Raw genomic sequence first — 16199 nt, forward strand, 5'->3', positions numbered from 1 at the left:
TTTTTCAAATACTTATTTTTTTCAGTTTCGTAGAGAAAAAAATTCTGTTAATTTTCTAAGGCCTAAAATAAATGAAAGCAAACACACGAAGTCAATAAGAATTCAAGTCTTTAGTCTAATTAACAGATCACAATTTTCAGCATTTGCTTTCTATCCAGATATTATTGTTCCTTGATGGTAGGGGACATACCTGATTCCTCTCTGTGTTCATTAGGGTTTAACACAATCCAGCCCCATGCTTGGCTACTAATAAATTCATGTCGATTGAACGAATAGAACAATTGCCATATCATGTCTCCCTGCCCTTACCCATTCTGCTGTGGCCAGATTAACTGTCCATCCTCCAAACCCACAATGCCCCTTCCCATCCCCATGCCTTTGCTACAAATGAGTTTTCTCCAGTGATTCCCCTTGCCAAGTTCCTACCCATCTCTGAAGACCCAGCTCAGATGTCTCCTCCCCTGTGAAGCATTCCTCAAGGACAAGATGACACCTTGTTCATCTCCGTGTCTCCAGCGCCTGGCACAGAATCAAAGTTAATGAAATGCGTACTCAATGAGCCAGTGAATGAAACGAAGGAACAGAGCCAGTATCCCATGACAGATAAGACCTTGGGCTTTGTGATCTGACAAACCTGGATATTCATGGATCTGCTTCTTGACTTACAATGGTGTGACCTTGGTCAGATTACTGCCTCGTTGGGAGAGGTCACTTCCTTAGCTGTAAAATAAGGACAACGATAGCATCTGACTCAAAGCATTCTCGTTAGAATGAAATGAGATCCTCCTTCACCTAATCAGTGCTAAATGGCAGCCAGTGTTGACAAAATTGTTCTACAGGTTTCCTTTGCACTGGAGAGGTTGCAGTCTGGCCAAATGTGGCTGACCCCACGGTCCTATCAGATGCAAGTATTTTGGTCCAGGTGCCAAGGAGCTGTGGCCTCTACCCGCTTTTCCTTCCAAACTAGATGGAGTAACACTGCAAAAACATAGATTCCCAGCTACCTGGAAAACACTAGTTGACTAGAATTTTCTCTGACACTTGAGTTTTAGGAGAAAGAGACAACCCCCCCCCACCACACACACACCAAAGAAACTAGGGTAAGGATTATTATTTTTTTTAATACAGAAACTCTGAAAGTAACTTCTAGGAGATGATCTTAGAATTCCCTTTAGCCTAAATTTCCATCCCTTTACGTCATAGCAAATACATACCTTGGGGATTGAATTTTGCTTATAGACTGGTGATTTGGCCTAACGCTATTTAAAAGAAAAATTCAAAATGGATGTCAACTGAAAAAAAAAAAACTATTATGGAAGTTTTCAAATATATGCCAGTTTAGCATAATTAGCCTAATGAATCTCCATGCAACTCTTATTCTGCTTCTGTAAGTAGAAGTTCTCTGCCACTCTGTTTCATCCCTCCTCTACTTCCGGTTTGTTTTTTAAAAGACTTTTAAAAGCAAATACCAGGGGGCACCTGGTGGCTCAGTGGGTAAAGCCCCTGTCTTCAGCTCAGGTCATGATCCCAGCATTCTGGGTTTGAGCCGTGCATCGGGCTCTCTCTTCAGCAGGGAGCCTGCTTCCCTGTCTCTCTCTCTGCCTGCCTCTCTGCCTACTTGTGATCTCACTCTCTGTGTCAAATAAATAAATAAAATCTTAAAAAAAAAAAAGCAAATACCAGATATCCAGTCATTTCACTCATAAATATTTTAGTGTGTAGCTCTATCCGGTAAAAACATAAAAACAGGGGTGCCTGGGTGGCTCAGTGGGTTAAAGCCTCTGCCTTCGGCTCAGGTCATGATCTCAGGGTCCTGGGATTAAGCCCCGCATCGGGCTCTCTGCTCTGCAGGGAGCCTGCTTCCTCCTCTCTCTCTGCCTGCCTCTCTGCCTAGTTGTGATTTCTCTCTGTCAAATAAATAAAATATTAAAAAAAAAAACAAAAAAAAAACACAAAAAACCCCCAAAACATAAAAACAGTATAACTACAATCCCCTATCATAACAAGATTAGCAATAATTTCTTAACATGATCTCAAACCCAGTCTATGTTCAGTATTCCCTGTTTGAACCAATAAAGAGTTTTCACAGTCCTTTTATTTGAATCGGAATCGAAAGAGTTCATAAACTACACTTGCTGCCTATGTGCTGGAAGGTTCTTCTCTGGTAACCATTCTTTTCCTTTCATCCTATGCTATTTACTTTTCTTCTTTTTTTTCAATTTCATTTTTTTTTTATTTGAGCATAGTTGACACACAATGTTACATTAATTTTAGGTGTACAATGAAGTGATGCCGTGTACAATTTCTGTACGCCTCATGCTATGCCCACGACAAGTGTGACTCCCATCTGTCACCATACAACACTGTCACAGAGCCATGGACTCTATTTCCTGTGCTGTGCCTTTCATACCGATGACTGATTCATGCCATGACTGGAGTCCTGTGTCTTCTACTCCCTTTCCCCCATTTTGCACAACCCCCCGTTCTTTCCCTCTCATGCCCTTTACTTCTTTAAGAGTTTTAAAATTGATAAACATTTCACAGAAACATGGATGTAGGCAGGATCTGGCAGCATTGGCTTAGACTCTCATAAGCAGCATGGTAGCGGTCACGGTCTTCCGACCATGCCTCCAGGTATCCACAGCTCCTGCCAGTCCCCATTCCATCAACCAGCTTAACCCATCCATGTTGCCTGCCCAGCTCCCGTGGGCGTGGTGCTGGCCGTCTCTGACCTACATATACATCAGTTGGGCAATGAGGACTGAATTCTGAATGACAGCCTTGAGGTTTAGAAACATCCCTAGTCATTAAGTACATGTTCAGCTTTGAGCGCTATTACTTAGGTAGGAATGTAAGCTGAAATGCTTAAAGAGCTTTCAGCAAGGACTTACATCAACGGAGGATTTTTTTTTTTTTTAAACACATCTTAAATTGGCCTGAGACTTTAGGAATGGGTGTCTCTCTTCTCTTGAACATTCATTCTAGTGAATTTGCTTTATAGCCCTCCATTCTGTAGGTCTTTTTTTCACCTGTGTGGAGGTTTGATCCTACAAAGGCCACTGGACATGGTTTCCCGAGATGCGAACTTCAGTCTTGGTCCTCGATGACCCATGGGCTGCCATTTTGTGTCTCTGAGACACCTTGGAGTGGAGAGAATGACTGTCTAGCTCTCAGGGTTGTTGTGAAGTTCAAGTAAGGTAACAGATGTGAAATTAGTTGGTAAACTGTGTAGCTCTACACTTAAACGAGGTATTACTATGCACAAGGATACATCAAATTACGTGTAATAGCCTCTTTCATACCTCTCTGCGCTTTCTTTGTCATGCCTTTCCCCTGGAATGACCTTAAGAATGAATTGCTAGTCATCTGCAGTTCCCAAACACTTTATGCCTATCTCTTTATAACATTTGCCACACTGTATTAAAGCCATTTGTTTACATTTTTGTCTTCTGCAAGATTCTGAGCGTAAACTGAGTCTATTCCGTGCTTGGCACACAGCAGAAGCTCATAAATGTCTACTAAATTAGATAGGATTGATTTTAATAATTATTATGTGCACCTGTCTTAAAGGACAGGGTCTGTGCCTATATAGTGTTTTAACTATATCGTCTGGTCACTGACTGGTCTTGGGTCTTGTAAAATCTTGTGATATTGAGGACGATGATGAGGATGATGATGACGACAATACAGTTATAAAAATAGAGCTTTGTATTTTTAATTTCAGTAAATTATCAGACTTCTGGAGCATATGACTAGTCATTTGGGCTCCCCAACAATGGAAGAACCTAAATGCGAAATGCCTCTCATTAAAATGAATTTCCTTTCCTGCTGGGGAAGACATAAGCTCCCAGTCATTGTTTTTGCCCCCATTGTCTGGCTCCTTGTTCTTTTTACAGCTGGTTTGCCATCCACCCGGTCAGCATGAACAACAGCAATCATCTCGTCAATAGCGACAATGTGGGCTATGCCTCGTACCTTTTTGAGCAAGAGAAGAACAAAGGCTATCTACCTGGACAGGTGAGAATTTGGGTCATGGGAAGCATCTTCTTCACCCACTTATCACCGTTCATGCAATGCTCAGAATAGCTGATTCAACTAATGAATCATTGAACATTACATCAAGAACTAGTCATGTACTATACAGTGGCTAACTGAACATAATAATATTAATAACAATAATTATAATAAAGAATAGCTGATTCAAATCCTCAGTGTCAAGTGTGATCATGGACATCACATACTCACAGGCTTGGAGAAGAAGATTTCTCCATCCTTCCTGATGGGGAAAGAGAAATTAAAATTGTCTAATTGTGTCAAATACTACTTCTACGGATGGTTTCATCCAGTTACAGTTGGTTGGATAAGGAAGGACAAGTTCAGGATTTTGGCAATATGGAATAGTTTTTGACCAACTTGGAAATAGGATAAGTTGTGTTGATGTTTATTTCTGTTTTCAGAGCCATAGAGGTATTAAGCACTTTCTGAACCCAACTGAGGGCAAGGTGATGCATCTTTTTCACTGGTTCGGATTTCCCTGCTAATGGTGGAATTCCTTTCAAGGCGTCTTACTTTCCTTCGCTAAGGCCAAAGTCAGAGACAGCCCTAAGGCCCCAGACTTGTTTTTTTTTTAATTTTGAAATGCAATAAGGGCTGGAATTAGAGAGGGGGCCAAAACTCAATCCGTGTACTTCAGAAAGCTCTGTGTAAATTACTGACTACAGACAACTAAGTGGTGTGGGGGGGGGACCCTGTTCTATTTGACCCTGGTGTCCAAGTCCCAAATGCAGAAGAATAGAAGAGGACGAGAGCCCCGGGCCCTTGAGTAGAATAAATATCTAAACGGTGTATAATGACATAAAAATTATTGGTTCCATGTACATTTGATCTGATATTTTAGCTCTTTGTTGACGCAGTACTTTGGTTTTTGTTTTTTTTTTTTTAATTTGAGCTTGAGTTTTAGGGAAAAGGAAGGAAGTTTCCACTTATGATCACTGGGTGCTAGGCACTTTGAGATAAGTTATCTTTTTGGTATAAAAAGAAACATATGATCTCTGACACCTGTTTTTCTCTCTTCCTAAGAAAACTGAAGACACTGAAAGTGGAATGGTAGAACAGCTAGCTAGATTGAGATTAGCGTCTTGTACCACTCAGAAACGTTCTGTGTTGTTACTTCAGGTTGAAGGGATAAGAGAAAATCTACACAGAGGGAGATCTGGGTGGTGGATGCTATATTTAGGTTCAATGTTGCCAAAGGAAGATCTGGATTCACTATACTGTTTTTAAGCCAGTAGGATATTTATTTTGCAAGGAAACTCTCTGAGCTCCAGATACAATATGAGAATAGCTTGTTGAGTCAGCATTTTACAATTTGTTGTTGTTGTAGGTTGCATTCCTTGTCAAAAATGTTTCTGTTGTGGCACAGGTTTGAAACTCTCCTACTTGAAATGGCTTTATTGATCATTGGAATATCATGGGTAATAATATGTATGCGGACTGCTGTATGAATTTTTTTCAGAAATTTTCTCAGAATGTTACACCTTCTTTTAATTGTCTACAAATGATTTTGAACAGTTCACCAGAGTGAACTGAATGTCTGCATTTTTAACGGACATCATTATGGGAAATAAGAAGAAATAAAAGACACTTGGATGTTTCTTTTGGCAGGGGCCGTATGTAGCAGCCTTCGCTTCATCGAACCTGGGAGACGTGTCCCCCAATGTTCTTGGCCCGCGTTGCATCAACACAGGAGAGTCCTGTGATAATGCCAATAGCTCTTGTCCCATTGGCGGGGTAGGTAATTGTGACATGAAATCTTTCTTTTTGCATCTCATGTGCATTTTATGCTTAAATATCCACCATTAACTAATAATTATGTTTTCCTCAAGTGTACACAGGCCTACCGACTGCTAGCTCTAGCTCTTCTCAGGAGTACCCACTAAATTATGATTGGGTAAAATTCTAGTTTCCCATTGGACTGATCACTAAATTTTTTTGGATGGTGAGACAGTTAGCCAATGTCAGAGATGGAATACCCTTCCCCAAACTTGGACAGTCTGGAACATCTCGCCTTGGCGTTTCTGATGTTCTGAGTCAGTACCAGAAATTGCCTGAGCTATTTTTCATTGATGATAAAGTCTACCAGATTTTTTAAAAAAAATATAAGATTGACATTTTAAAATTTTTTCTTTAAAATCACAAACAAAAAATCTTGCTGTAAAAACTCACACGACATGGAAGACACAGACAGCAGTAGGAAGTGAGTCCTATTCACTTTCTTCCCTGCCCCCTTCGTGAGGAGTTAAGACTGTCACACCTCTTCCCATGTACTCCTCTAACTATTCATGGATAAAATTTTGTAACTTATTTATTAATTTTTTTATTGGTCTGGGATTTGACTTTTCCACCTCATAGGTCTTGAAAATCTTCTTATGACCCTATATAGGTCTGTGTGGTAGGTTTTTAAGACAACAAGATGAGGGATGCCTGGGTGGCTCAGTCATTAAGTATCTGCCTTCAGCTCAGGTGATGATCTCTGGGCCCCAAGATCAAGTCCCGCATTGGGCTCTCTGTTTGGTGGGAAGCCAGCTTCTCCCTCTCCCAATCCCCCTGTTTATGTTCCTTCTTTTGCTGTCTCTGTCTGCCAAATAGATGAATAAGATCTTTTTAAAAAATGTAAAGACAACATGAATGCGTGTATATACCCTTATTTATTTAACTGTTTCCTTGCCATGTTCATTTATAGGTTTTTGTTTTTTGGTTTTTGGTTTCTTTTGGCTTTGACGTGAGAAGATGCTATTCTTTGTGTCTATAGAACATGTCACTGTGATATTCCTTTCATTAAACATCACTTCTGGTCTATTTCTTCTATTCTAGTCAATGCCACCCAATGAGTAGTATGATTTTAACAATTACACTTTTTTATTATATATTACTATTTTTATATAGAAAGTCTGGCTTTGTTATTCTTCATTTGCAGAATTTCCACACATTATTAATTCACATTAGACTTAAAGATTACTTGTTAAATTCCAAAATTCAGAGATGCAATTCTTAAATAAATTCTGAGATCTATTTGCAATAGGATATTATGCATCAACTTAGTGTGTTGGGTTGGAATACTTAATGTGGGAAAATCTCATAGTACATGATCTTGATTAAGAAAATCAGCATTTAATATTGTGTATTCATTATGACTGTAGTTTTGAAAATAAATGGGTCCCAGTAAAAAGACAAAGTGAAACACACTGAATTGTTAACCCTGTTTTTTCTCTGTTTGGCATTATTACAGGGAGGGTTTATTCTGCTTATCTTATTTATTGTTTTTATTCTATTTATATACTTTTATATTTTTTCCTACCATGAACATACTTGGTAATCATAAAAAATTACAACAAAATCACACCCTCTTCCACAACTGAATTCTGTTTCTCTCTGTTCTATTCCATCTGCTAGATTGACTTCCCTCATGTTTGCAAGATGGCAATCAGCACTAAGGGAAGGGTGTCCTTTTCTCCCCACATCTATGGCAGAAGAGAGAGAAAACCTCTCTTCTAACCATGGAATAAAAGTTCTTTTTGGTTTCGATTGAGTCAACAGAGGTACATACCCATTCCTGGACCAAAGCACTTGCTGGGGAAATGGTATGTGTTGATTGGCTTGAACTGGGATTTCTGCCCAGTCTTCGGCAAGGCGTAGGGAATGGCCATGATCACCTTAGACTTAGCCGGAACTGAAAACAGAATCATTGACTGTTAAAGAAGAGACAGCTTTCTGAACGAAATTGTGATTCGCTTAAGAAACTGAAAGAGGCAATGTTGCAATATCTTTTGCTTTAACGCTGTTTCTTCAAGCAGATTTTTTTCTTTAACTTTAGAAACTAGCTTTGATGTAAAAAAAAAAAAGATAAATGCTTGTTAAAAATTCAAATAATATTCAAAAGTTCAGAAAACAAAACAGGTAAACGAGAAGCCCCTAACACAGCTAACATAATTAACCTGTTAAAAATTTAATGACCGGGAGTGCCTGGGTGGCTCAGTGGGTTAAAGCCTCTGCCTTTGGCTCCGGTCATGATCCCAGGGTCCTGAGATCGAGCCCCACATTGGGCTCTCTGCTCAGCAGGGGGCCTGCTTCCCTCTCTCTCTCTCTGCCTGCCTCTCTGCCTCCTTATGATCTCTGTCTGTCGAATAAATAAATAAAATCTTTAAAAAAATTAATGACCGTCCTTACAGACAGCATTTGCTGTGTCCAGGCACTTACCTGCATGTGGAGTTGTTTATAAATGAGGTCCTACCATAATGCTGTTCTGGAACCTGCTTTCTGGTTTCTAGTGAATATGCTTGAAAACATCACTTAAACTAACGCCATAGTTTTCAGCCATAAATGAGTCCACCAATCCTGTACTGATGAGAACATTCTTTTTTTTTTTTTTTAAAGATTTTATTTATTTATTTGACAGACAGAGATCACAAGAAGGCAGAGAGGCAGGCAGAGAGAGAGGAGGAAGCAGGCTCTCCACGGAGCAGAGAGCCAGACGCGGGGCTCGATCCCAGGACCCTGGGATCATGACCTGAGCTGAAGGCAGTGGCTTAACCCACTGAGCCCCCAGGCGCCCCTGATGAGAACATTCTTTGCCTCCCTCTCTTCCTTCACACCCTCTTTCCCTTCTTTTTCTTCCTTCTGTCATACAAATATGCTCTGATCACTAAGTGTGTTGTGTGTTGTACATATTTTCACATGCCTATGAGTCTCACTTAAGACAATTTTTTTTTTTAAGATTTATTTATTTATTTGGAAGGGGCAGAGGGAGAGAGAGACTCTCAAGCAGATGTGGGGCTCTGGGGCTTGATCCCACCACCCTGAGCTGAAACCAAGAGCCAAAGTTTAACCTAATGAGTCACCCAGGTGCCCCTAGGACAAAGTCTTAGAAGTGAATTTGTTGTCAAAGAGAAAGAAAGCACAGCCCCCAGGGGTACGGATCAATCCCTTCCCCCCCACCCCCCCCCCACTGCAAAGCGTGAGTGACAGTTTCCCCAAACCCTCACTGATACCTGGTTTATCAGCCTTTCAGTCTTTGCCAACACAGCATGCCAAGAGTTCTCTCTTTGTAGTTTAAATTTAGTTATTCATGAGATTGAATATATTTTAATGTTGAATGACCATTTGCACTTCTTTTTTGCAAATTACCTCTTTTTTTTTTAAGATTTTATTTAATTATTTGACAGACAGAGATCACAAGTAGGTAGAGAGACACGCGGGGAGGGTGGGAAGCGGGCTCCACACTGAGCAGAGAGCCCGATGCAGGGCTCGATCCCAGGACCCTGAGATCATGACCTGAGCCGAAGGCAGGGTTTTAACCCACTGAGTCACCCAGGAGACCCAAATAACCTATTTCATCTATATTCCATTGTGTATCCGTTATGATTTTTTTTTTTGCTTTTTTTCCTCCCAGCCCTTTTGAGATGTAACTTGATATACAACATTGTATAATTTTAAGGTATACAATGTGATAATTTTGCCACACATATAAGATGCTTTTGACTACAAATAAGAGAAAAACCCAACTCAATATGGATGAATCAAAAGGTATTAAGAAGGTAGTCCATCCATATTTTCTTTTAATACTTTTTAATTTTCAATTATAATATTTAATTATCTGGTCAATTTAAAAATTTTCTGGTATAAGAAGTGAAATAGAGAGCCAGATTTATGTACTGATTTTTCCCAGAAGATCATATAATTGTTCCAATATAATTTTAACTGAGTTTCAGTTTAAGGCAATCAGGAACCATAGGCAAGAACAGACAGGTAGGAAGATGTGCAGCCAGTGGGGAACCTGGCTTTAGGTCTTAGCTCAGATATTAGCTACTTGTACAGTCCCTGACAAATCATCCAACCCACCTGAGCCTCAGTTTCCTTATCTGTAAAAATAAGATGCTGTTTATTTATGGATAAGGAAGATATGGTCCAGATATACAATGGACTATTACTCAGCCATCAGAAAGGATGAATACCCAACTTTTATATCAACATGGACGGGACTGGAGGAGATTATGCTGAGGGAAATAAGTCAAGCAGAGAGAGTCAATTATCATACGATTTCACTTACTTGTGGAGCATAAGGAATAACATGGAGGACATTAGAAGAAGGAAAGGAAAAGTGAATTGGGGGAGATCGGAGGGGGAGATGAGCCATGAGACACTGTGGACTCTGAGAAACAAACAGAGGGTTTTAGGGGAGGGCGGAGAGGTGGGTTAGCCCGGTGAAGGGTGTTAAGGAGGGCACATATTGCACAGAGCACTGGGTGTTATAAGCAGACCATGAATCATGGAACACGACACCAAAAACTAATGATGTACTGTATGGTGACTAACTGAACATAATAAAAAATTTTTAAAAACATTTTTTTAAAGTAACAACAAAAAACGTTGCTACAATAGGTGATTTCTGAAGACTTTCCCCACTCCAATGCCATGAATGATTTTGCTTTTCATAATCTGTAAATTGAGAGACTATCTGACCAGAAGAGCTAGCATGTGGCTTAGAAACTCCGCTGACTTCGCCTCCCTTGCAATGCCGCCCTGCTTAGACCCCCGGCTTACCTCACCGCCCGTCTGTCTCGTCTCCCTGTCTTGCAGCCCAGCATGTGCATCGCCATGGGACCCGGACAGGACATGCTCCACAGCACGCAGATGATAGGACGGCTCATCTATCAGAAAGCGAAGGTCAGCCATGGGCCGCACTTCTTTCACCTTCATTTAACGTTGTTCTTTAAAATCCGCCGACAGCATTCACGATGAAGTCAGTAATGGTAAGAGGCGGCGAGCGCTTGTGCTGGCCATGGAGTCGGCTGGCATTGGCCCTCTAGGAAGGCTGCTTCCAACAGCATGCAGGAACCTCTCTCAGACGGCTCATCTGACTTCTTACAGGAAGTCTTTTGAAAACCAAGGACTCAGGAAAACATCCTGTTTCCATCCAGGTGCCTGCCTCAGACGACATGGTGATAGACAGTGTAAGATTTCAGCTAACATGGCGTCCGCCATGGCCAGACTGATCCAGATTCCCTTGGCTTTTGCTGCCCTGTCGCCTGACCGTTCTTAACGCCTTTGGTGACAAGGCCACACTGAGCAGGACAGCTCCCCATGTCTGCAATTTGCCTTCAGATTAGTTCCTAGTCTTCAACATGCCCCAACTGTCCATCTTCTATTTTCTTCTCTTTTCTTTTTAAAATATTTTTTGATGAGGAGTGAATCTGGTTTGCAGTGAGATTATGATGAGTTGCTCTCTGCTTCTCCCTCTGTGAAGCTGTGGCCCCATATTTTGCCTCCACTCCTCTGGAGACAGATTTCTGACTGAAAAGACAGAGAGTGACCTCAAGCTGAGATCTCTCCCATAGTTGGATCTCTCTTCCTTTGTGTGGCTAACTCGTACCTCTGTACGTGTGTGTGAGCCCACGCATGTGTTTCAGTAAATATTTTGCTCCGGGGTCCTGAAATGTTTTAGGAGTAATGAAGAAAGAACTAAAGCACCCTAAAACACTTGAGGCACCAGCCAACCTTATTGCTATAGTTTCTTTTTAATTACTGAGGTATTATCAGTGGATGGTTCTAGATTAATAGATTCCATTTAGCGTGTGCCCCCATGACAGAGTTTGGTGTCAGAAATGTTGTGACTCTTCTGGGCCTGGGAGTCACAGGGATTTGTCCCACATTCTGGATTCTCTTCTCAGTAAGGCACAACCTTGCTCCTTATCAGGGAGGCAGCTGGTGTTACTGACAGCTCGCTCCAAGAGCCCCCACTTGGCTGTCGAATTGGGGATGGGAGACAGGCAGGTGCCCAGAAAAGGGGCATGTGGTGAGGTAGGACAAGCTGTTTCCAAAACGCTGACTCATATTTCCCACGAGATGGAAAAAGCATCAATTAACCCTACAGGAAAAAAAGAAAAAAAAAAAAAAGGAGGAATCTCAAAGGTTGGATGGTGGGGGAGTGAGGAGTCTTTCTGACCACCTTTTGGTACCAGCCCTGTCAGAGGACTCCCCGCTTCTGAGGGAGAATCCCTGAGGTGATGCTCTCATCCTGGCAAAGACAGCCTCTTCCTCATCTTAAATTTTCTTGACTGTCTTTCAAGGGAGGACTTTTGTGCCACAGCCTGTATCAATAGACTGCCCCATTTGTGGGGGAGCAGACACAGGTCCAGGTCTCAGGGACTCCAGGCATCTGGGAAGCAAGGGGGGTGGGCAGAGAGAGCCGCATGGGTAGTGGCCATTTCTAAGCAGTCAACAAAACAAAACATGGCAGACAGATGCTTCTCCAAATGGTACTTATTGTGCAGTTGATACTATTCATTTGCTCTCTTTTGCTACTAACAGTAAGCGTGTGTGGGTTTTCTAGGAACTGTACGACTCCGCCTCCCAGGAGGTCACGGGACCTCTGGTTGCGGCTCATCAGTGGGTGAATATGACGGATGTCACCGTCCAGCTCAACTCCACACACGCAGTAAGTATCACTGAATCACACGATGGTGCCCCAGGGGTAAAGCTATGGGCTGATCTCATGACTTACCGGAAGTTTAACTTCTTGTTGGTGTTTACTTTGTAATTTTGTGTTGTTTTAAAACTCTCACCTTTAGGCAAAAACGTGTAAGCCTGCACTGGGCTACAGTTTTGCTGCTGGGACCATCGACGGATTCGGGAGCTTCAATTTTACACAGGGTAAGGTGCTGTCGGATGAAATCTGTGGTTCCGGGTTCTGAAGCTTCAGGGTTCGGAAGAGTCTAATGGTCGCCGTGCACTTATGGTTTTTTACTGTTATCTTTAGACATGGGGGTGTGCTTGCTTTCCAGGTGTGTCCGTGACGTCCAGATTTCCCAGGGACACGTGTCTCCTGGAACTTAGCTTCCACCCATTCAAACAGAATCAGAGACAGCTTCTCCTTGCCTTTCAGTCTACAGATGGATGGTTTTTAACGGGTCTGGGATGAGGGTGGAGTTGGGAGGAGTACAGAGTGGAATTGTCATTGTACCTTCAACGATAGGAGTTCGCTCTGCCGTCTGCTAATGAATGCCCTTACTGAAGCCCAGAGTCCTCCAGGCAGAAGTCTTCAGGAGCCCAAACACGGGCTGCCAAGTCCTCTTCCTATGTGCATTTCCACAAATTTATGACTGAGGATTGTAGGCCTCGTACTTTCATCCTGATCATCTCCGTAGTAACATGCGCTGTGAAGTAGAGAAGATAGAAAAATATTTGAGTCTCATCTGTAGGAAACATTTCGGCTTCTTTCATTCCTGCTTTTTATATATTGTATTTTGGAGCTGTTCATTGACAAATTGATGAATACAGTTGCAATTTGAGACATTTGCCTCAATTTCCTGGTAATATTTCATCCCGGGTGGTCTATTTTCCTACAACAATAATTTTGAACAGCTTTATTGAGATTATCCACATACCATACAATGTACCATTTAAAGTGTACAACTCCATGGCTTTTAGTATATTTGCAGATGCAGGTAACCATCCCCATGACCAATTTTTTTTTTTTTATATTTTATTTATTTGACAGAGAGAAATCACAACTAGGCAGAGAGGCAGGCAGAGAGAGGAGGAAGCAGGCTCCCTGCGGAGCAGAGAGCCCGGTGTGGGGCTCGATCCCAGGACCCTGGGATCATGACCTGAGCCGAAGGCAGAGGCTTTAACCCACTGAGCCACCCAGGCGCCCCCCCATGACCAATTTTAGAGAATTTTTTTCACCTCAAAAGGCAACCCCAGACTCTTTAGCTCTCACAAACCCCATCCTTCATCTCCCCCAGAACTAAGCAATTCCTGATCTTTCTGTCTCTCTGATTTCCGATTCTGGACATTTTCTGTAAGTGGAATCATAAAAAATGTGGCATTTGTTAACTCATGCTGTCGAGGTTCATCTGTATCGTACAGTTTATCAGTAGTTCATTCCATTGTGTGGCTAAACCCTTTGACCCGGGTACAAATCCCATCTTCTCCACACCCTAGCCCCTGACAAACCATCATTTCACTCTCATTTCTATGATTTTGGCCATTTAGAAGTAAGAACCTCCAGTATTTGTTTTTCTCCATCTGATGATTTTACTGTTGCTTTCCAATTTCAATGCCTTTTCTTTCTTTTTGTTGCCATGTTGCTCTGGCTATGACTTTTTTGAAATTAGGGATTCAGGGGTCCTGACTGGTTAACAGGAAGACACACCGTCCTTCCTCAAAAGTCTTACTGAATAGGACTACTGTATTCTTCTGAGAGAAACTTATGTTTTCGACCAGAGAAATGGGCAGAGGCCTTTCTCCCTAAAACATGGCTCATGTTAAGACGTTACTCTCTGGGAAGGGCCCCCAGTCTTGGCAAACATGCCCAAACATGCCCAGCCTGCTATGTTCCTTTGCAAGGAGTAGAATCTTATGAATAAGGTAGAAAGGGCTTGAGACAGGCCCACTTTTCACCCTATAAACACCTTGTACTAAAAGGGGGAGGGGCAGAAAGCACAAATGAGAGTTTAAGATATTCGAGTCCAGGTTTTTCAAATATGAAGGGTTTTTAACCAATCCATTCTTAAATTTTAAAATTCTTGACATTACAGAACTGGAATTTATTAACATCTACTCTTAGCTTTCTTAGTGACAAACAAAATTCAAGAGCCAAAAACCCAAAGTGAAACGAAAAACAGGGAAAAGCTTGTAAAAATATTGATCCCAACTAAATAGAGAACACCGGTTTTTAAATTTTAAGCGGTGGAGAAGTTGTATACGACACTGAACAGGAGTGGTGAGAGTGGGCAGTCTTGTCTTGCTCCTAATCTCAGTGGGGAAACTTTCAACGTCTCTCTGTTGAGTGTGGGATTGTCATATATGACCTTTATTATATGATACCCACTATGCCCAATTTTTAACATGGAAGGATGTTCAATTTTGTCGAGTGCTTTTTCTGTATCTACAGAATTGATCATATGATTTTTATCTTGAACTCTATTAATAGGGTGTGTCATATTTATTTATTTGCATATTTTGAACTACCCAGATCACTTGATCATGGTGTGTGATCCTCTAAATCCGCTGTTAAATTCGGTTTGCTAGTATTTTGTTTGGGATTTTTCTTCTATAATCCTCAGGGATATCATCCTAAAATTGTCTTTTTTGTAGTGTCTTACCTGGCTTGGGTATGAGGCTAATGCTGGCCTTGGAGTTGTGGAGTAGTCTCTCCTATCCAATTTTTGGAAGGAGTTTGAGAAAGATTGGCAGTCTATTTTAAGCTGATAACAGAACTTCGATTGCATGCAAAAGCTATCCTTTTATTTCCTCTTCTCATATCTTACGTTTTTTGATGTCATAATTTCCATCTTTTTTAAAAAAATTTTTTTAATTTCCATCTTTTTATACTATATATCTATTAACAGATTATTGGAGCTTTAGTTATTTACTTTTTTATTTTTTATTTTAAAAAATATTTGTATTTATTTTTTGACAGAGAGACAGCAAGAGAGGGAACACAAGCAGGGGGAGCGGGAGAGGGAGAAGCAGGCTTCCCGCCGAGCAGGGAATGCAGTGTGGTGTTCCGTACGAGACCCTGGGATCATGACCCAAGCCAAAGGCAGACACGTAATGACTGAGCCACCCAGGCGCCTGTAGCTTTAGTTAGTTTTAGTACTTTTGTCTTTTAACCTTCATACTTGAGTTTAGTGATTTATACACTACCATTAAAGTATTATGGTATTCTTAATTTAATTATGTACTTACCTTTACCAGTGAGTTTTACACTTTCATATCTTTTATTTACTATTAGTATCCTTGTATTCTAGTTTGAAGAACTCTCTTTAGCATTTTCAGTCCCATAATTCATGTAGGCTTCCTTCACTCTTTTTTATTTTTATTTTCTTCCTCTGATTGGGTAATTTCAAATAATTTGTCTTCGAATTGACAGATTATCTTCTGCTTGATCAAGTCGGCTATTGGCATATGCTTTACTGTGTTTCATTTCATTCACTATATTCTTCAGCTTCAGAATTCCTGTTATTTTTAATGATATTTTTGTCTCTCTATTGAACTTCTCATTTTGTTCATATATTATTTTCTTGGTTTTATGGTCTAACTTGTTCTCTTCTGGTTGTTGAGCTTTCTTAAAAATAATTCAAGGGGCTCCTGGGTGGCTCAGTCAGTTAAGCCTCTGCCTTCAGCTCAGGTCACAA

General features: G+C 41.1%; 1 protein-coding gene across 2 annotated transcripts in view; it reads left to right on the forward strand.

The window, feature by feature from the left end:
• The window catches only part of ASAH2 (N-acylsphingosine amidohydrolase 2), a 67701-nt gene that overhangs the window by 28536 nt on the left and 22966 nt on the right, over positions 1-16199 (forward strand). For both annotated transcript variants that reach the window (XM_046027925.1, XM_046027927.1), the window contains exons 8-12: positions 3897-4017; positions 5665-5790; positions 10636-10722; positions 12389-12493; positions 12627-12708. In XM_046027925.1, coding sequence (XP_045883881.1) covers positions 3897-4017; positions 5665-5790; positions 10636-10722; positions 12389-12493; positions 12627-12708 — 521 coding nt within the window. The remainder of the gene's footprint in view (positions 1-3896; positions 4018-5664; positions 5791-10635; positions 10723-12388; positions 12494-12626; positions 12709-16199) is intronic.

The sequence above is a fragment of the Meles meles genome, chromosome 13 (genome assembly GCF_922984935.1).
Source record: "Meles meles chromosome 13, mMelMel3.1 paternal haplotype, whole genome shotgun sequence".
NCBI lineage: Eukaryota > Metazoa > Chordata > Mammalia > Carnivora > Mustelidae > Meles > Meles meles.